Consider the following 19,359-nt stretch of genomic DNA (forward strand, 5'->3'; position numbering starts at 1 on the left):
TGTGTTTTGTAATACACTTGAAGCTATAAGAACCGGGCATCCGGCCACAGGCACTCTATTTCAAGAATGTAGAGAACCTGCCCAACAAACATACATCTTCGACGCTGATAAATCGTAATATTAACAACACGACATCATGGCTACCTTCAAAGCATCCAAGATTCTCGTGTTCGGCGCCACTGGCCAGATTGGTGTTTTCATCACAGCGGCATTGTTGGATGCCAGCCCCTCTTTTGACCAAATCACCATCTTCACATCGCCAACCACAGTAGAGAGGAAAGCAGACTTGCTCAATGGCTGGAAGAAGAAGGGACTGAAGGTCATCGCCGGCGATGTCGACGACACGGAGCAAATCAGAGCGGCCTACAAGAATGCCGATACGGTCATATCCGCCCTCGGTAGGAATGTGATTGAGAAGCAAATCGATCTCATCAAATTGGCCGAGGAGACCGACTCTGTCAAGTGGTTCTTCCCCTCCGAGTACGGTACGGATATCGAATACGGTCCCAAGAGCCCCAATGAGAAGCCTCACCAGGCCAAGCTCAAGGTTCGCAAGTACATCCGCGAGAACGTCCAGAGACTCAAGTACACGTACCTGGTAACGGGCCCTTATGTCGACATGTTCCTGACGTTACCGTCAATCGCGCAAGAGGCTGGCGGGTTTGATACAGCTGCCCGTAAGGCGGTCCTGATTGAAGACGGCGAAGGAAAGACTGGTCTTATCACCATGAAAGAGTACGTTTCCAATTCCACACGCTTACCCGTGTCCCCCAGTACTGACTTGAATGTAAAGCGTCGGCACAACATTGGTGGCATCGCTTCGTCACCCAGAGGCATCCTTCAACCGAGCTCTCAAAGTTCAGTCCTTCGTCGCGACCGGCAAGGAAATTGTGGCCGAGTATGAGAAGCAGACTGGAGAGAAGTGGGAAATCGTCTACTCGTCGCTAGAGACCTTAAAGAAAGCTGAGGAGAAGGCATGGGCCGAGGGCATCCCTTACGCAACCATTTTCACCTTGCGACGCATCTGGGCTGAGGGTGGCACCTTGTACGAGAAGACGGACAACGAAAGGATCGGGCTCGGACCTAAAGACGTTGAGAGCTTAGAGGTCGCTGTCAAGAGATCACTGGGTAAGATGCAGTGAATTTTGAGTGTTGGACAACTCACAGTTGATTTTGAACTTATTTATTCACCAGTTTCCAAATCCAAATTGTGAAGATTATGATAAGGAAATATTAAATGCCGACAGACTAATGCGCACCAGATCGTAAATCGTACTGGACAAGCTGGATGGTATTCTTTAAGAATTAGAATATAGTAATATCACTACTTCATTGGCAAAGAGGCTGATGAACACCACCTGATGCCTCCAACGTTGGCATTAAATGCTTCATTGGTACTCATCAACCACGAGGCACAACTTTATGTGGTGAATGATCATGTACCTGAGAGTGCAGCGAATAACAGCGCTAGGAGATGTACCTTAGTCACCGGGTCCCGGCCCGCTCGCGGAACCTGGAACAGCTCGGCGTGCCAGGGACTGCGGCTGCTAGCTAGCGGCGCTGAAATGCGTAACAGCGACGTGTGGCAGCTGTGGCAGCTGTGGCATGTGGGCAGCTTCCCCATGACCACCGGCGACTTCCCCAGCTTTCCCAACTTCGCTTTGTCGTCCCGGCTGCCCCCCTCTCGAGCGAGGCAGGTTCCTTGTTGTCTACCGATCTAACTTGCCCCAAACACGAACGTCTCTCTTCACACAATCCCGAGCTCACTTTAGACGACACATACACACTCGCAGCACTCGCAGCATCCAGCGTCGTTCGCTAACATGGCTCCTTCGGGTCTTCGACAGTGCATGCACGATGTCAGCCTATACTTGCTTGTCTTAATTTCTGTCTCGACTTTGGGCCCCCTGCAGTTCGGCTTCCACCTTGTATGTCATTGCATCATTCCGCTCCAACATCGATTTGCTTAACCAATCCCCACGGAACATGACTTTCTAACAAACTGTGCCTCTCTTTCAGGCCGAGCTCAACGCCCCTCAAGATGTCCTTACCTGTCGAAAGAAGTCAATTGCGGCCAAGGGAGTGAAGCTCACATGGGTGCACTCCAAGGCGCCCGACCCCGAGCCCTGGCTCCCCGAGTGTATTCCCATGTCCGACGCCGTCTTCGCGACCGTCTCCTCCATCTTTACTGTCGGTGGCCTGCTAGGCGCTCTTTGTGCCGGCCCCTTGTCTTCGAAGCGCGGCCGACGTCCTGCTATGCGAGTCACGTCCATTCTATACATCATCGGTGCCATCATCGAGACACTCGCTGGCGGTGCTGCCGCTCTGGCAATCGGCCGATTCTTCACAGGTATGGCGGCTGGCGCGTCAACCGTCATCGTTCCGCTGTACATCAGTGAAATCGCGCCGCCAAAGGAGCGTGGTCTTTTTGGTGCCATGACTCAGGTCTCCATCAACGTCGGCATTCTTGCCGTCCAGACTCTGGGCTTCTTCCTGAGCTACGGCAAGGCTTGGCGCTGGATCCTGGCTGCTGGCGTCTTCATTGCGTTGGCGCAGGCTTCCGGCCTCATGTTGATTCCTGAGAGCCCAGCGTGGCTGGCTGCCAACGGCGACGTCCCGAAGGCTCGCCGTACTCTGCAGCGGATCCGTGGCAAGGACTTCGACATCAGAGAGGAAGTCGAGAGCTGGGATGGGGAGGTGAACGCTGAGCAAGAGGGTCTCTTGGCCCAGAGCGACGACGTGCCGCCAGTGTCTCCTGGCCTTCCCAAGCACACCTCGCCTGTCCATCTTGGATTCTTTGACGTGATTAAAGATCCGCTTCACCGACCGGCCATCGCTGCTATTATCGGCATCATGTTTGCCCAGCAGCTGTGTGGCATCAACTCTGTCATCATGTACTCGGTATCCCTCTTGAACGACTTACTCCCCGTCAGCTCCGCCCTGCTGACAATTCTGATTTCTGTCATCAATCTCATTACCACTGCGGCATGCTCTCCGCTGCCGGACAAGCTCGGAAGAAAGACGTGCATCCTGATCTCCATCATTGGACAGGGAGTCAGCTCGCTGGTTCTTGCGCTTTCTATTCAATTCGGGGTCAAGATCCTGTCGGCAGTGTCAGTCGTGTCGTTTGTGGCATTTTTCGCCGTTGGCCTGGGGCCAGTTCCTTTCATCCTCGCATCCGAAATGGTTGGACAAGAGGCTGTTGGCGCCGTCCAGTCTTGGTCGCTGGGATCCAACTACCTCGCAACTTTCCTGGTTGCTCAGTTCTTCCCGATCGTAAATAATGCCTTCAACAATTGGCTCGGAGGAGCTGGCTGGGTGTACTTCCTCTTCGCCGGCTTCGCTGCACTATTTGCCCTGTTTGTTTCGGTCAAGGTGCCTGAAACCAAGGGCAAGAAGGACGCAGACGAAGTTTGGGGACGCACTAGACGGCTCGACTAAGATATTGATGTGACTATTGTAGTTTTGCATTGGTTTGAATAGAGCGGTAAAAGGTACGGCGTTTGGAAATGGGTGTCAATAGCATGGGTATTATTAATAGATCAACTAGCTTTGGAACAGGCGTCTGCTTCTGACTGTTTGCTCGAGCTGCAAGATACCAGCTTTGACACCATCCACGATGAAGACTTGGCTGCCCTTCTCTGGACCATAGACGTCGTTGGCTGAGCTGCGAATAATCTCCTCGAGCCCGGCCATACCGGCACATCCCATAACCACACAGCGCACATCTCCGCTACTGAGCAGCTTCTTGGTAGCTTGCTCCAGTTTAACCCTGACTTCCGCCGGGCTGACGTGGTGAAAGTCTCCAGCTGTCAAGCCGGTTGACGCAACGCCCCCGAACTTGACATTCTCTGATTGCTCAGACTGACCCAGGTAGCCCTTCACGCCTTGGCTGAGGTGCTTCTCCCAGAACTCGCCAGTCGTGACAACACCCCATTTGGATGCGAGCGAAGGATCAGAGCTGTGAGGCAAGAGTGAGGTCGCAGTCAGGATGCTGGTCTCGAAGATACCGGTGACGGCGAGAGTTGAGTGGAACTGCTGAGAAAGCTGCTCAACCAAGGTGTGGACGCTGTAGCATGCGACAAGTACGCCGTCGTAGTCCTGGAGCTTGCCGCTCTTGGCGAGATCGTTCATGACGACCTCGGTACTCAGTTTAATGTCGGCATCATCGTTGATGCTTGCTGGACTGGCAGGTGGTGCTGTGTAGGTGTGAATTTCTAGCGACTAACACAGAAAGAGGGAAGTCAGCCCTTGATCACTTGTAGTTGGGACTCGGCCGCCGTGTCCAGCCTGTTGGTTCATCTTGACTCACATCGTGCAAGGGCATTGCTTGTATGGCTTTCTCCATACCCCTCGTCATGTCCTCCGACGAGTTGGCGTTGATCACAAGGATCTTGATATTCCGACGAAGGAGACGGGTTGCCATGATTGCCTTATTACTGTGCAAGAAATTTGACTAGAGAGGTTGTTCCTTACAAGATGGTCAACACTTTGTGAGAATGAACACCAAACAGACTGTGCTACTCACTCCTCAAGCGCGTGAATTATCATGGTCCCGCCGACCAGCGGCCTTCAACGAGTGGAGATTCTCCCGTCGAAGTGGGGCTGCCGGTCCGGTGACGCTGGGTTCCAGTGCACCGAATGAGCCGACTACGGCTCCTCCTCCAGCACCTTTTGGTGACAGTGACAGTGCACTGGAGTCCACTGTCGTGGACCGTGACGACCGCTGGCTGCGGGGTATCACGTGACACACACTACGTACTCAGCCACGACCTGGCTGACGATCCAGTGGCAGGACAGCTGGGAGGCAGTGGACTTGGCCCAACCCCACTATCGACGACACAGACGTAACAGCTTCCCGAACGCTCTCCCAACCACACCTCACCTCACCTCACCTCTCCCCAAAATCGAAAGAAGCTCCAATCTCGAAAGCCTGCAGCTTCTGCTTTCACAATGGCAGCCGAGGCCCCCATCGGTAAGACGCAATGCCCCTAATACAGCAGCTACGGCTGCATAGCAATGCCTGTGACCGCTTTCTCCCCAGTGGTTGATGCTCTCTGTTCGGGAGGTGGCTGACGCAAGATCCACAGTCCTCGACGGAGGAACAGGTTTCCTCAAGGTCGGCTACGCAGCGCAGAACTTCCCCGAATTCCAATACCCATCCATTGTCGGCCGACCGATCCTGAGAACCGAAGAGAAGGGCGAGGACAATGACTTGGTTATCAAGGATATCATGTGCGGTGACGAAGCCGCCGCCGCCCGGACGATGCTTCAGATCAGCTACCCCATGGAAAACGGTATCGTCAAGAAGTGGGATGATATGCAGCATCTCTGGGATTACACCTTTTTCGAAAAGATGAAGGTCGACCCGCGCGGCCGCAAGATCTTGTTGACCGAGCCCCCGATGAACCCGCTGCGGAACCGTGAGCAGATGTGCGAGGTCATGTTTGACCGCTACGGATTCGGCGGCGTCTACGTTGCCATCCAGGCCGTATTGGCCCTGTACGCCCAAGGTATGTTGACCACACTAGCTACGATCGACTTGGATTGGGTAGAGAGAGCGCGAGAATATCCAACGAGGCTGACCTTGGATGCTCCCTACAGGTCTTAGCTCCGGTGTTGTCGTCGACTCGGGAGACGGCGTGACCCACATCGTGCCCGTTTACGAGTCGGTCGTCCTGAACCACCTTACCCGCAGACTGGATGTCGCGGGCCGAGACGTCACGCGCAACCTCATTGCGCTCCTCTTGCGCCGCGGCTACGCGCTCAACCGAACGGCCGATTTCGAGACTGTCCGTCAGATCAAGGAGAAGCTCTGCTACGTCTCGTACGACCTGGAGCTGGACAAGCGCTTGAGTGAGGACACAACGGTGCTGGTGGAGAGCTACACGCTGCCCGACGGCCGTGTGATTAGAGTGGGCAGCGAGCGATTCGAGGCGCCGGAGTGCATGTTCCAGCCTCACCTGGTGGACTGCGAACAACCCGGTATTGCCGAGTTCCTGTTCAACACGATTCAGGCGGCCGATGTGGACGTGAGATCATCGCTGTACAAGGCCATTGTGCTGTCGGGCGGCAGCAGCATGTACCCTGGTCTCCCGTCACGTCTGGAGAAGGAGTTGAAGCAGCTGTGGCTGACGCGGGTGCTTGGCGGTAACCCGGAGAGATTAAACAAGTTCAAGGTCCGGATAGAAGACCCACCTCGCCGGAGACACATGGTCTTCCTTGGTGGTGCGGTATTGGCCAACATTATGGCAGACAAGGAGGGCATGTGGGTGACCAAGGAGGAGTGGGATGAACAGGGACCGCGTGTGCTTGAGAAGCTCGGCCCGCGATAGGTGGATGGTCTGTCAAGGTAATGTGATGGCCGTCTTACTTTGGTCTCGTTGGTAGTAGACGAAGCATGCATGTGGCAGGTTTTAGAGCCTCGTTTTGTTTTCTAACGAAAAAGTTGATGAACTCTATTATGACACTTGCATGAGGTACAGAAGTTCTTGTCTGATCAAGGGATAGCTATGTTTGAGGGTTGTTATGGTAAGTGTTTTGGACAAGTAGTTATCGTCTCTCTGTGCCTGAGCTTCCATTGATGAATTGTGAGACCAACACGGTGCAAGATAACACGATGTCAACACTGTGCAACCAGGCAGCGGCTTCCCGCTATCAGAGAGAGCGATGTGCCTACCTCTATGCCCACGTCGATGGGAAGCCACGCCGCCTCGTCTGTTGCTTGCCGGTGAAACGTCACTTCAACTCACTCCTTGCTCTCGCCTGGAACTTCGACCTCTCACTCGCTTGCACTCAATCAATCATCCTTCATCCGCCGGTTCGCACGTCCTTGGGCCCCCTTTCCGTGATCTATTACCAGTTCTACTTCTCCTCAACCTTGCGGCACTTTCGGCCCAGGGGGGGTTTTCTCCGCACTTCAAATCGTCATCGCTTGTGATCGCACACAGTAAACACCACAGAATCCAGAGACTTTGCGACTCGTGCCCGACACGCGACGCCGATCATCGCATCGCGTACACTCACTTACCTGGCCACCAGGGCGGGCGCGCATCGCCGTTCAAAGGGGACTGATATTGACCCAGTCGCGCATGTCGCATTGGTCTTTTCACTTCGGCAACTCGCGAAAGGATCCGCGAAGCATCTTGGAGGATCCCAGCCAGCCCACTTGCTCAAGTCAGCGGCGAGAGAGTCCGCCGCGTGGGCGCATCTACGCACACCCGATCTCCGAATCTGAGAGGGGACGGGACTTCCACGCCCAAAGAATCGTTGACCCCCGCGCGCGTACGCAGGTTCGCGCCTTCATCGGCAACCCCTACCTAGACAACGTCGTTCAGGATAAGCTCGCCCACGACTCCATTTGGGGTTTGACATATTCCTTTTTGTCGTGCTCAGCGCGGGGCCGTTAGTTTCGGGGCACTACACCCGTCTCCTGCGGCACAGGACCTTCGCTACTTTGAGATAACCATAGCACACAAACACACCACACTTACGCGCAGACGCATACGCGAGCACACCTTTGACACCTTTGCGGGATTGGGATCTTGCGCCATCCATCCACTCTTGCGCCGCGCACGAGTCTCTCTCTGGCTGGTCTGGCGCCGACGCCTGTCCCTGAGCTGGAGCTGACTTTATTGACGGAGTGCGGACTCGACATCTTTTTCACTGTTGGATCACTGACCTGACCCTGCCCGCGCCGCCGCCAACACAACCTTGACTTATTTGGAGACCCAAAGCCGGAGCTACGGTTTCCCTTTCCTAACCCAGATTCAGACTTTCGCCAGAACAATATCCACTGACAAGTGTGCATGCTCCATTTTCGCCACGTTTCGGCGGAGATTTCCTTGGGACAAACGAAAGCAAAGTTCTGGTTCCTGGGATAGGGCAGTTGCGGTTCAGTCTCACAGGCTGGGGCAGACTATTGTCACTGTGAGGTAATCTGGCAGAGAGAGGCCAGCCTCAATTGACGGTTGTCGCATTGAAAGTCCCGACTTGAGCCAAGCAAGGCACGAAACCGCAAGGCACTTTTTGAAAGAAAAAAAGACTCCACGAATTAACGGGGGTTATTTCGAGAGGAGGATACCTAATCGGATACATTGGAACCTCGAATTTGCAACTCCGATACGGACATTAAAGTCAGCAGCGAACCACCACCCCAGCGGATGATGAGTCTGACAAACCCGCCATCCGTCGCATCGGGCCCTGGCTCGGTGCGGACGGGCACGCTTAAGAGAAGCGTCCAGGCAGCGTTTGAAGGTGAGTTTTGATGTTTGCTTGTCGGTTACGTTCATCATACACTTCTGCAAACGCTCTCGTCCGTAACTGCCGTTCACTTTTGCCCCCTTGGCTACCCAATTTTTGCCCTTTTTTGCGGCTTGCCTGACTCGAGTTGAATGTCAATGTGTCGTTCCGGAAGACAACCCGAGAGTCAAGCGACAAACATCAGGTGCAACAAGTGAGCGAGCATAGCAGCGGCAAAAGACAAAATTTTGGACGAGTGAAGCCAAAAGGCAGCAGCACACTTGACACTTCAGAGTCAAAGTGAGAGAAGAGATACTGAGAGTACGCACACAGAGAAGTGTTTTACGTTTCTTGTTCATCCCGCTGCTTCGCTTCTACCATCCGTTGCAATTGTCGCCGCGGACGCCGCCGTCGCCTCTTACCCTATTTGCAAACCCCATTTCTTTTAATGTATAATCTTATCCACATTTTCTCCTCTTGTCGATCGTCGACGACCACCCCGGGTGTTCCATCCGTCTTGTGTATCGAATCGTATCTGGTCGAATGCACCCCTCCCACTCGCAATCCTGCACATCTCTTCCTGCACTGCACACACACATACACACACACACATACTCTCACTCCTCCATTCACTCTCACTCTCACTCACCACACGCCATACGCCATACACCACACCTTCACTCCCACATCCGCGGTCCTAGGCATTGCGCAGTAGTTAGTTTCACGCTCACTCCTCCGCAAGACCCTTTGGATCTTTGGGGAAACGAAGCTCTCGGGAATCGGGACCATCTTTCAGCGGCAGCTCGCCTGTTATTGCTCTTCCGCATTTTCGCCTTCGCCCCATTTCCCGAGAATTTTCATACACACCCATTCAGAGACATATCCCAGCACATATCCTCACTGCGTCTCCAAATCCAATCCAATCCAATCCTAATCCTCCTCGACCTCCACCCCTCCTGTCCCATCCTACCGGGTATTCCGTCGTGAGAGATACAACCTATACATAACTTTCGGGGGTCCTGTATCTGCCGTCTCCTCATTTTTCCCTTTCCCCACCGCTACCTTGCATCTCACACGATCACTGAGCACTCAGCCGAGAGGAAAAGGGTTCCGGCGCAACTTCGCGAGCTGTGCCGTGCGTGCTGTGTGTGTGTGTGTGTGTCCAGTGTGTGTTTCGACGGGTGGCAGGCTGCATTCTTCCGCCGGCGCCGCTTCTCTGCCTACTTGCTCTTTAAAGCTTAGAGCCACCCCGCGAACTCCAGCCCACACTGCCTATTGCCTGCCGCAGTCAGCCCCAGACCCAGACCCCGAAGCCTGAACCTGCTGCTCTTGGATCGGCGGTGAGCTTTGCCTGTTTTTGGAGGCGTTCTTCCGTGGCCATTGTCACCACGTGTGTTGCTGCTTCCCGAAAGCCTCACCTGAGATTCCATCCCTCCTGGTGTATTCAGGATCAAGAGACATGTGTTGTCTGTAGAGCGAGTGCATATTGTGTTTACTCCCTAAATCCTCTCGTCGCTCGCATCGCCCGTCTCATTTCCTTTTTTCCACAACAAAGGACCTTTCACACAATCACCCATTTTTTTCCTAAACATGTGGAGGGGAATAGGCTACGGCGGCCTGCACAGTCATAGCTCTTGTATTTGGCATCCTCTCCCCATTTCATCTCTGCTTCTGGTTCTCACTCACTTTCAACCCCACTGACACATTTCTCACAGACCCAGCGGACCGCGGCCTCGGCCACATCAATTATCAGCCCAAGGTCCGGGTTATCGAGCGATACAAGGTCGTCGGATTCATTAGCTCCGGAACCTATGGCCGCGTCTACAAGGCCCTTGGCCGCCAGGGCCAAACCGGCGAGTTTGCCATCAAGAAGTTCAAGCCCGACAAGGAGGGTGAACAGATTTCGTATACGGGCATTTCTCAGTCCGCCATCCGCGAGATGTCTTTGTGCAGTGAGCTGAAGCACGCCAACGTCATCAAGCTCATCGAGATCATACTGGAAGACAAGTGCATCTTTATGGTCTTTGAGTATGCCGAGCACGATTTGTTGCAGATCATTCACCACCACACGCAAAACCCTCGCCATCCCATCCCGCCACAGACGGTCAAGAGCATCATGTTCCAGCTTCTCAACGGTTGTCAGTACCTACACGCCAACTGGGTCCTGCACCGCGATCTCAAGCCCGCCAACATCATGGTCACCTCAGCCGGGGAAGTCAAGATTGGCGATTTAGGCCTGGCCCGCCGCTTCGACAAGCCCCTGCACTCCCTCTTCAGCGGCGATAAGGTTGTCGTGACGATCTGGTACCGCGCGCCGGAGCTTATACTCGGGAGTCGTCACTACACCCCCGCCATCGACATGTGGGCCGTCGGCTGCATCTTTGCGGAGCTGCTTTCGTTGCGCCCCATCTTCAAGGGCGAGGAGGCCAAGATGGACAGCAAGAAGACGGTGCCCTTCCAGAGGAACCAGATGCAGAAGATTGTCGACATCATGGGTCTGCCGTCCAAGGAGCGCTGGCCGCTGCTGTCCGCCATGCCAGAGTACCCGCAGCTGGCGACGCTGCAGCCGCCCATGACGCCGCATCACCACGGTCACCACGGTCACCACCGCGGACACGGGTACGGCCACCACCCGCCCGCGCCGAGCGGCTCGAACTTGGAGAAGTGGTACTACAGTACCATTTCGCAGGGGGCCTCGAGCAGCGCGACGTCGGCGCCGCAAGGTGGAAACGGGGGAGGCGCACCTCTGGCGAGCTTGGGAGCCGAGGGGTATAAGTTACTCGCGAGCTTGTTGGAGTACGACCCCGTGGAGAGGTTGACTGCGGCCAAGGCGCTGCAGCACCCGTTCTTTTCGACGGGTGATCGGTTGAATGCGCACTGTTTTGAGGGGTTGAAGAATGAGTACCCGCATCGAAGGGTCAGTCAGGATGATAATGATATCCGGACGAGTAGTTTGCCTGGCACCAAGAGGAGTGGGTTGCCTGATGATTCGCTTGCTAGGCCTACAAAGAAGTTGAGGGAGATTTGAAGGTGTTTTGTTGTCTTGGTCTTGGTGTGTTTGTAGGGAGGATGATGGGAGTGATTGTCGTATGGACACAGGTATTGGCATTGTATGGCGTTTCAATCGGTGTCATATAAAGATATAGACAGCGGTCAATGGCGTTCTGGGGATGCTTTGAGATTTGAGATTGGGGTTTTTGGGGGATGGAATTTGCATGAATACCACCGTTACACGTTTGATAGAAGAAATAATTCCAGAGCGTTGAACATGGAGAATGGGCGGGAATCTTTTTGTCTGCTTTCCGGTGGCTTCTAGATGAAATCTGATGTTACTGCAACTGGAGATTTGGGAATAAAGGTCGACAGTTGTACCGCTGGATAGACTACAAGTTGAATATGGGAACGGCGTCGATGGTATATGCCATGGTGAGGAGAGGAAGAGATTGAGATTCATAGAACTGGTAAAGTGGTTATCGAAACGAAGCCCCCGACTACTATTTCTTCTATACAATATCGACCATGATTTACAGTCGTCACTTAGATATCGTTTGATATATCCCGTTGGTCCGCGCGAACATTGAATTGACAGCTGAGGAGTACCTTGAACTCAAGGATGAGAATAAGAATCTCTGTAATTTATGTAGCTTCAATCTCCTTCATCCATCACGGCTAGCCATAGGGATGACGAATGGCTATATCTAAACACTTCTGCCTGGGTAGGGTGAACTTGACTCTGGGAAGTCAAAGGCGGAGAAGCCGCCTCACTGCGGATTCACAGGCGGACTACGATGAAGGAAAGCGTAGTGGGTGTGGATGGCATCGATCTGGGACTATCGACCTTTGAGCTTGAATTTCGATAAAGTGCTGGATGCGGAATACTTCGAGATTTCGAGAATTGTTCCTTGTCGACAGCTGGGAATATGTAGATAGAAATATGAATGGGGAGTTCTGTTGGCGAGAAAGATCTTGGATAAAATACAACGCCACCAATAGACCTCTATTATCGAAAAAGGTATTTTTGAAATAGTAGTCAAAGGTAAACATGTGTATAGTAGCATACTGGGCATGGAACCGTCATGTGTTCGTGGCCCTAGTCAAGGTGTTCGTGGTGACAGTCTGGTCAGAAACTTTCTCCACTTCCCTGTACGAGCATCGATTAAGAGGAACGTGGGTGAGGCTACCAGGCAACTGGATATCACCGATGAAGGACCTTAGCCGCCAAAGAGCCGCTGCAGGCAGAAGTAATGGGCTTCATGGCAGATCAGACGGGGAGAGATAGCCACCCCGCAAATGGCAATATCGTGGACCAAGGAAGAAGAGTGTCTGGATAGAGCATATCCACGTCGGATGGGGGTCGTGATAACTGCTACGCACCTCCAGATTGATCAACCCGAACGTTCATGAAGTATGGCTACTGGCGGAGGACGATGGAAGTCGCAGTGACACTCAGACGAACAAAGACACTCACCCCGCAAGTGGTAACGTCATGGACTGAAAGTAGGGGGGACCATCGGGATACGTGTTTTTGATGCATTTCATATTTGAGAGAATCATGAACCCATTCCCCCGTATCACGCCGCGTAGACTCTAGTTGTTTTTGCGTGGCCGGCATAAACCCAGCCGGACCAACGCATGGGGATGATGCAAAAGCCGCATTTGTTTCATCGAATAAGATGCACACAGCCAGAGTTGGAACAAACTCCCCATTTCGGAAAAAATGAAAGGACATCCCCCCCAGCGGAAGAAGAAACAACCACATTGGCCCAAGACGACATTTTGAATTGTTCTTTTTTGATTGTTCCACCAACGCCGCCCCACGGTCTCTTGCGGATGATCCGGGGAATTCCCCTCGTTTTGTTGGCCTGACCCCAGGCAACAAGGGCGAACCGCTTATTCCTTCTTCTTCTTGGCACCCTTGACCTTCGCCGTTCCGCGCAGGGTCTTCTGGCGGTTCTTGCGCTGCTTGCCTGTGGAGCGCGAGTAGTGTTAGTTATCAGTGCTTGATGTGGGAAGTTGTGATCAGATTTGCCACCGCGACATGTATCACGAAAATGGTTCGGGACAGGTGACCAGAGGGTTGTCCCTAGACCCAACGATATGATAACGCTGCGGTGGCAAAGTGCTGACTGGAGGCTCGACGTACGCTGCTGTCTGCTGGCCTTCTCGATCTTGCTGGCGAAGCCAACGCGGACCAGTCTGTAGTGGGGCTCGAACTTCTTCATGGCCTCGGGGGAGTCGTAGACGAGGGCGAAACCAGTGGTCTTGCCGCCACCGAACTGGGTGCGGAGACCGAAGACGTTGATCTGGTCCTTGGTGGCCTTGTACAAGGAGCCGAGCTTCTCGCGGAGCTCATCCTTGGAGATGTTGGCGCGGCCGGGGTGGAGGATATCACTTTGAGAAAACCGTCAGCATGCAGTTCCTCTCTCTCGATACGCCCATTTGAAAAATGTCCCATCGGTTCCATCCATCGCGCGCGCGTCCGTCCGTTTCCCAATCCGAGTTTCGATTCAGTCGTTGTCGGTGTACCGTAGTGTCGATTGCTGTTGTTCCTCCTCTCCTCCTCCCATTCGATATATCCTCTTCGTGCGCGCGCGATTCTCTCTCGGGGAAAAAATGATAAATCTGGAGGGGCAAACTCACACGACCATCTGCTTACGGCCAAGCAGGGGGTTACGGATGAACTTGCGAGTTCGCAGGGTGACGGGGGTGTCGACGTCCGCCATCTTGTCGGTCGGGGGGCTGATCTGTCTGTCGAGATGGGTTGGCGCTGAGACAGAAGAGTCGAAAGGTGTGATATCGTCAAATTCGAGAGGTTTGTGACGGGGCTACAGACGTGAATTTTCCTGGGCGGGGATTGGTGTCGCTTAATGGGTGGGCAAGCCCTAGAAAGTGCCTCAGGATCCGCCGCACCTCCCTGGGTCGAAAAATGGAAAGTCACGTGGGGTCAGTGGATGCACGGGCCAGTATGTTTTTTTGGAATTGGTCATGTGATGTTTGGCTTCCTGGGCACGGTGTTTGCACCGTGGTCAATGGTCCTCTGAGTCAGCATCCAATCGTTGTGCAATTTGTGCACTCCAAACCAAAGACCGAAAGCATTTCCAACTTCAAGCTACGGTTCCCACGATCTTTTCAAGATCTCATGTCTCTGAAATCTTCCTGAGAGACTCCGTAGGACTCTTTGTACTCGGTGATTAGTCTTTCTGGAGAATCACTCTTATGGTACCCCGAGGAACATTTCTCTCCGTGAAAGAGAAATTGGACTATTGATCAGAACTGAGGCTCTCAACTATACCGAATCGGGCAACATACGATATTTAGCAGAGTTTCACATCATCAAAACCTATCATGGCCGGAACCCAATTCGCATCAGAGTCCGTCGACCGCTTCTGCTACCAGTATCTCCAACTCGAGCCAATACTTGAGTATCCTACCGGGCAGATCATTCGTGAACCATCCGCCCAGGGTACCATTTACAAGAAACTCTTCTCGGACGAAGCACCACGTTATAGCCCTCCTGCAAGATATCGTCTCCGGGTTCTAAAGGAACTGGTCGCTAGGATAGAGTCTAGTATCGAAGACTGGGACCAACATGTGAGTCCTAAGCTTCTGAATACGGCGCCGTGGCATGACTTTCTGCTGTCAGCTACCAGGCATTTTCTAACGATGATCAGGAAGTTTCCGAGGATCTCATAACGGCCTTGTCCGAATCTCTCGCAACTCCAGTCCCGTCCGAGGTGTCCTCTGCTCAGCAGAAATCATACGTCACGTATCACCTGAGTGGTCTTGAGCAGAGCCCCCGGCCACAGCATTCGCCTCCTCCTGACATCACACTGCTTGAGGCCCGCTCGCTGATCTCTGCCTCTGGCACCACGGGTCTCCGAACTTGGGAAGCCGCGCTGCATCTCGGACAGTTCCTTTGCGAAGACCCAAATCTCGTCAAGGGAAAGCGAGTCCTCGAACTTGGAGCAGGTACTGGATACCTGGCGATCCTCTGCGTCAAACATCTCGGCGCCGCGCACGTCGTAGCTTCCGATGGGTCTGATGATGTGATCAACAACCTACCGGAGAGCTTTTTCCTCAACGAACTCCAAGAAAGTACCCTCGTCAGGCCAATGGAATTGCGATGGGGGCATGCTCTCATAGGGACAGAGGACCAGAAGTGGAACAACGGCGAGAGCGTTGACGTTGTAATCGGAGCAGATATCACCTATGACCAGAGCATCATCCCGGCTCTTATCGCGACCGTCGAGGAACTATTTGCCTTATTTCCTGCTGTGCAGGTTTTGATATCCGCGACGCAGCGGAACGAGGTCACGTTCGAGGCCTTTTGCAACCGTTGCCGTCAGCGCGATATGGGCTTGAGCTACATCGACTTTCCTATACCACCGAGGGAAAAGCAAAATGGGCCATTCTATAACGACAGTGTACCTATTCGGATTTGCCGACTCTCAGCACCGCCAACCGCTAGGGCGCTGTGGTGAGGCGACACGTCAGGCAAGGCGTGATATCTTGGATGATCACCACGCATTTCTATCAGCTTCTGCCATTGATCATGAAACAAATACTTACACATCAAACTGAATCCCGTAGATTTGTATACGGGCTTTGTCGAACACGAGAAGGCACGCGCGCATTCTGGTATAACACGAAGTCCAGAGCACCATGACATTTTTGGAGCGAGTTTGCCTTCGCATGTTACCACTTACCGTGTTGCTTAGTGAGCGGCATTATGACAAGCAGGCCGTCGTGTAAGGTGCAGCAAATACTCGTAAACAATCAGGAGAGTTCATGGGCAGAGATAGCTCGCGGATACTTCGGGGTTGCATTCCACCACGCAGCTTGTAGGGAGGGCCAACAAGGGTCTGCGATGACTTGCGTAGTTACAACGCAAGTTACAAACAAAATCAGGGTCCAAGCCGTGCTCCGGAAAGGCGATTCGTCGTCTCACTGACAGCAAGCCTCCCGAAAACTCAGGATCTGCAGATACTGCGGAGGGGAAATTGGTGAGTTGACCTTGGATGGGGCGCCTCCAATAGCGAATAGCACTCGTCCTCCGGACAAACGATGAAGATTCGGAACTGGAGTCAGGTCACGGCTTCGACCGAAGTCACAACTATGAAGATGCACTCCAAGGTTTACAATCATCATGCCACCATGAACAAAATTCAGTGGGAATCCCGGGACCAGTCCATTATCATGTTATCGCCTGTCAACCTCATGCACACCCCAGTGCAAGCTTCCCCGCATTCTGGATCCAAGAAGGAATGGTCTGATGCCCCGACAGTCTCAGGACGCCGAGAGAGTTCGAAGGCACCGGATGCGTTCAGAGATGAGGGGTCACCTTGCTCGATGGTCACCCTCGGTCTGCACCCCAGAAACTTAGTTCGACGTGGAAAGCTTTGTTGAGTACATAGGAATGAACTTTACGTAAGGCTCAGGCGCTTCGCTGGCAACCGGGAACGGACATGACGCTCCGGCTTGTTCGTGGACCACGAAACGACTTTGGAATGGAACAGCTGGACGTCATCTTGTCGATTCCCAGAGATGTGGCTGAAAATACGATCAGAAAATAAAGTACGGCAAACACCACGCAAGCAAGCTCAGTCACAGTGACGTTTGGCTTGGTCGTGTGGCTCGCACCAAGGAGCCGACCCCTGCACATCGGCCAAAGTGCCAAAAGTCTTGGGGAGCTTGATGATTGGGCGGACTGGCATTTTCCAGAGCATAAGCGTATTGCCAATACACCGAGACTCTGGTCTGGCCCTCGACGATTTCCCGACTTGCAAGTCATTCAGAGAATGGAGAGTGAGCATGGACTCCTGGGGACTGAGAGCAATACAGAGAAGCGAGAACGAAGAAATGCGGAGACAAGCAGGGCACAGTGAAGCCGTTGAAACGAGGCTATGAAGTCATCGCATCCGCCGAGGATGAGCATCAAAATGTCTCGGCTCGAAAGGGCCGGCGTTGGCCCTACGAGAAAAGGTCGGTCAGTTGATTGTGTGTTAGGACCCAGGAGGGTGTGGTCCGCGACTTGTCAAAGCATGCTTGGATCGACCGCCAGCCGCTATTCTTTCTGTTGGGACCCGAAAGCCGCCTTCTCTGCAAGGTACAAACCCCGTACCTCCAAGCTCCTGGTCTTGTGGTTGCGGTTAGGTTGCGTACGCTGTCCGTCGATCGCAAAGCCTGGACTGTCAGAGCTATCTGGCGACGACCGATCATTTGACGATGGAGCAACCCCCAAGATTTGGTCGAGCTAGTATACAGGCGCCAGTAAACCGAACTGAGAAGGTGAAGTTCTCTCCGGACGTATGTCCGGTTGCATACCCACTTTCAACCTTGGTGTTCAACCACCACGACCCCATGGTGCCCATCCCATGCACCTACACACGAGGTTGGTTTTCTCCGGCCTGTCAGAAGTTCAGGACCGAAGTATCTTATCGCCCCCGAGCCACGCGGTGTGTACACCTTTCAGTCGCTCACCGTTCAGCCGTTTTTCTTGGGGTCCGTCATATTTCCCGCCCGTCTCGACCCTGGGCTGCATTCGAGATCATAGACCAACCAGATGGCTGATCCAAGGCGTTCCGCTCAAGGGATCTCCCGCAACACGAATTGTGAGCTTTCATCTGAAATGAGAGCAAGAAACCGGATCCTACCCTTGCGTTTGCGGGAAGACCTAACACCTTCCAGCATTGGCCACACTACGTCTGTTCGGAAACGTGTGCCGGCCGGGGAGCTTCCCTTCAAGGCCAGTGCTAGCGGGCCCATGGGCCATGGGAAAATAGCCTGGGGCCACCAAAGAAACAACAGAAAAAGAAATTGCCCGACGAATACCTCATCGGGATAAAAGCAGGCTGGAAAACGTGGGATCGATATCCGTACCTATGTGAGACCCCAAGTGGTGTTGAGCCACATGGGCTTTTCTTAGGCATGTACGTCACTTGTGCTCAGAATCATTTCGTGAGGGATGAGATTCAGAGTTACATACATAATGCCACCAGCCTCATCAGCGTCAAAAAGCCCCCTCTCGAGACAGAGTTCACATTCAAGTCATCTATACCAGACCTCGACGAGACATTGTTGATTATCACCAGTCTTCCCTGCATTGCTATGTATCACTGTGATATAACCTGGATTACCCCCGATCAAACCTCGGAGAACCAGCAAAAACTTGAACACGGACCACAATTACTGCATCAACAACGACAATCACGAGAACAAGAGGCCGTCTCCGCAGACACGAGGACGCATAGCCACCAGCCTGCGCAGCATCAGCAACATCATAAACAACACAATCATCAGCTCAGCTTCGTGGACCTTCTAGTCTCCGACAGCCGCGGGCAAGAGCTGAAAGGAACCCGGTTACCGTTTGTCAGAGACTTTCTGGCATCACATCATCGAGACGGCAACCACATTGCCAGCGAACACACGAGCGGCCAGCTGAGGTCGATTTCGCTTCCAGGGGTTCTCACACCTAATCAGCAAAGTCTGTTATCGCCTCTCCCGACCGCATCGTCGGTATCACAATCTTCCCAAGTCGGCACTAGCAGCGCCACGCCGACACGACCCTGCGTATTATCATCACGTCGCCCCTTTGGGTAGGAAACTTGTACCAGGGCGCCAACAACCAGCAAAACGAACAACCCAAAGATAGCGCTATCGTCTCCGGCGGGCTGCGCTACGGAAAACAGAACGAGGCCTAGCCACAACGTGGACCAACTAGTCGCGGCGTTTCTCGCCCCTGAGCTGCATGAACCAGACGCACGCTGTGGCCGTTCTTATTCTTGTCGGAATAGCGCAACATTGAACAGGTTTATTGCACCACCGACAGCGAACCGGCCTCCACCCTCTCCTCCGAGCCTGGGACTGGACTGACTGACCGACCGGTGGCAGCGTCTACGACTTTTGACGCAGCCAGCACGCAACTTGTCACTCACTTTTCGCTCCCAGCGGTGCCTCTTCGTATTACGCTGTTGTTCCCACCTTGTTCAGCATCACATCCGGGCTGGACCGGGTCTATTAATTGGACCAGGGGCTGTGGAGAGTATCTCCCTCCACACCCATTTCCCAGACATCCATACCCCCGTCCCATCTCGTCTTACGCTATCGGCCGCCATTATT

General features: G+C 53.5%; 8 protein-coding genes across 8 annotated transcripts; 6 read left to right on the forward strand and 2 right to left on the reverse strand.

Moving 5' to 3' along the window:
• The first annotated feature begins 26 nt into the window (after positions 1-26).
• BDZ83DRAFT_30168 (NmrA-like family protein) lies at positions 27-1,220 on the forward strand. The gene is made up of 2 exons (XM_060502255.1): positions 27-735; positions 794-1,220. Exons 1-2 carry the CDS (start codon positions 137-139, stop codon positions 1,140-1,142), a joined length of 948 nt encoding a protein of 315 aa, XP_060360827.1. The 5' UTR covers positions 27-136; the 3' UTR covers positions 1,143-1,220.
• A 603-nt stretch (positions 1,221-1,823) lies between these two features.
• BDZ83DRAFT_755805 (general substrate transporter) lies at positions 1,824-3,441 on the forward strand (the record flags this gene model as incomplete). Its single annotated transcript, XM_060514667.1, has 2 exons — positions 1,824-1,928; positions 2,020-3,441. 2 exons carry the CDS (start codon positions 1,824-1,826, stop codon positions 3,439-3,441), a joined length of 1,527 nt encoding a protein of 508 aa, XP_060360828.1.
• A 105-nt stretch (positions 3,442-3,546) lies between these two features.
• Positions 3,547-4,426, reverse strand: BDZ83DRAFT_755806 (hydantoin racemase; the record flags this gene model as incomplete). Its single annotated transcript, XM_060514668.1, has 2 exons — positions 3,547-4,224; positions 4,313-4,426. 2 exons carry the CDS (start codon positions 4,424-4,426, stop codon positions 3,547-3,549), a joined length of 792 nt encoding a protein of 263 aa, XP_060360829.1.
• Positions 4,427-4,953: 527 nt separating this feature from the next.
• Positions 4,954-6,335, forward strand: BDZ83DRAFT_722624 (actin-like protein 2; the record flags this gene model as incomplete). The annotated part of the gene is made up of 3 exons (XM_060512487.1): positions 4,954-4,975; positions 5,091-5,513; positions 5,605-6,335. The coding sequence occupies 3 exons, from the start codon at positions 4,954-4,956 to the stop codon at positions 6,333-6,335; spliced, it is 1,176 nt and encodes a 391-aa protein (XP_060360830.1).
• A 3,496-nt stretch (positions 6,336-9,831) lies between these two features.
• On the forward strand, positions 9,832-11,269 carry BDZ83DRAFT_722626 (kinase-like domain-containing protein; the record flags this gene model as incomplete). Its single annotated transcript, XM_060512488.1, is given in 3 exon segments — positions 9,832-9,865; positions 9,957-10,908; positions 10,918-11,269. Coding segments are annotated over 3 exon segments (1,338 nt in total).
• A 1,862-nt stretch (positions 11,270-13,131) lies between these two features.
• On the reverse strand, positions 13,132-13,964 carry BDZ83DRAFT_586758 (ribosomal protein S24e; the record flags this gene model as incomplete). The annotated part of the gene is made up of 3 exons (XM_060505976.1): positions 13,132-13,208; positions 13,385-13,632; positions 13,882-13,964. 3 exons carry the CDS (start codon positions 13,962-13,964, stop codon positions 13,132-13,134), a joined length of 408 nt encoding a protein of 135 aa, XP_060360832.1.
• Positions 13,965-14,494: 530 nt separating this feature from the next.
• On the forward strand, positions 14,495-16,014 carry BDZ83DRAFT_30442 (putative methyltransferase-domain-containing protein). The gene is made up of 2 exons (XM_060502268.1): positions 14,495-14,832; positions 14,913-16,014. Exons 1-2 carry the CDS (start codon positions 14,587-14,589, stop codon positions 15,720-15,722), a joined length of 1,056 nt encoding a protein of 351 aa, XP_060360833.1. The 5' UTR covers positions 14,495-14,586; the 3' UTR covers positions 15,723-16,014.
• Positions 16,015-18,168: 2,154 nt separating this feature from the next.
• Positions 18,169-18,840, forward strand: BDZ83DRAFT_586794 (uncharacterized protein; the record flags this gene model as incomplete). Its single annotated transcript, XM_060505978.1, has 1 exon — positions 18,169-18,840. One exon carries the CDS (start codon positions 18,169-18,171, stop codon positions 18,838-18,840), a length of 672 nt encoding a protein of 223 aa, XP_060360834.1.
• Positions 18,841-19,359: the final 519 nt, after the last annotated feature.

Source organism: Colletotrichum acutatum (assembly GCF_030867785.1).
Source record: "Colletotrichum acutatum strain CBS 112980 chromosome Unknown BDZ83scaffold_109, whole genome shotgun sequence".
Classification (NCBI taxonomy): Eukaryota; Fungi; Ascomycota; class Sordariomycetes; order Glomerellales; family Glomerellaceae; genus Colletotrichum; species Colletotrichum acutatum.

Bases quoted from the DNA above. Each gene is read 5' to 3' on its own strand.
- BDZ83DRAFT_30442 (XM_060502268.1), top strand. From the start codon at position 14,587: ATGGCCGGAACCCAATTCGCATCAGAGTCCGTCGACCGCTTCTGCTAC. The intron at 14,833-14,912 runs GTGAGTCCTAAG...AACGATGATCAG, and splicing joins TCGAAGACTGGGACCAACAT to GAAGTTTCCGAGGATCTCAT.
- BDZ83DRAFT_30168 (XM_060502255.1), top strand. From the start codon at position 137: ATGGCTACCTTCAAAGCATCCAAGATTCTCGTGTTCGGCGCCACTGGC. The intron at 736-793 runs GTACGTTTCCAA...TTGAATGTAAAG, and splicing joins GGTCTTATCACCATGAAAGA to CGTCGGCACAACATTGGTGG.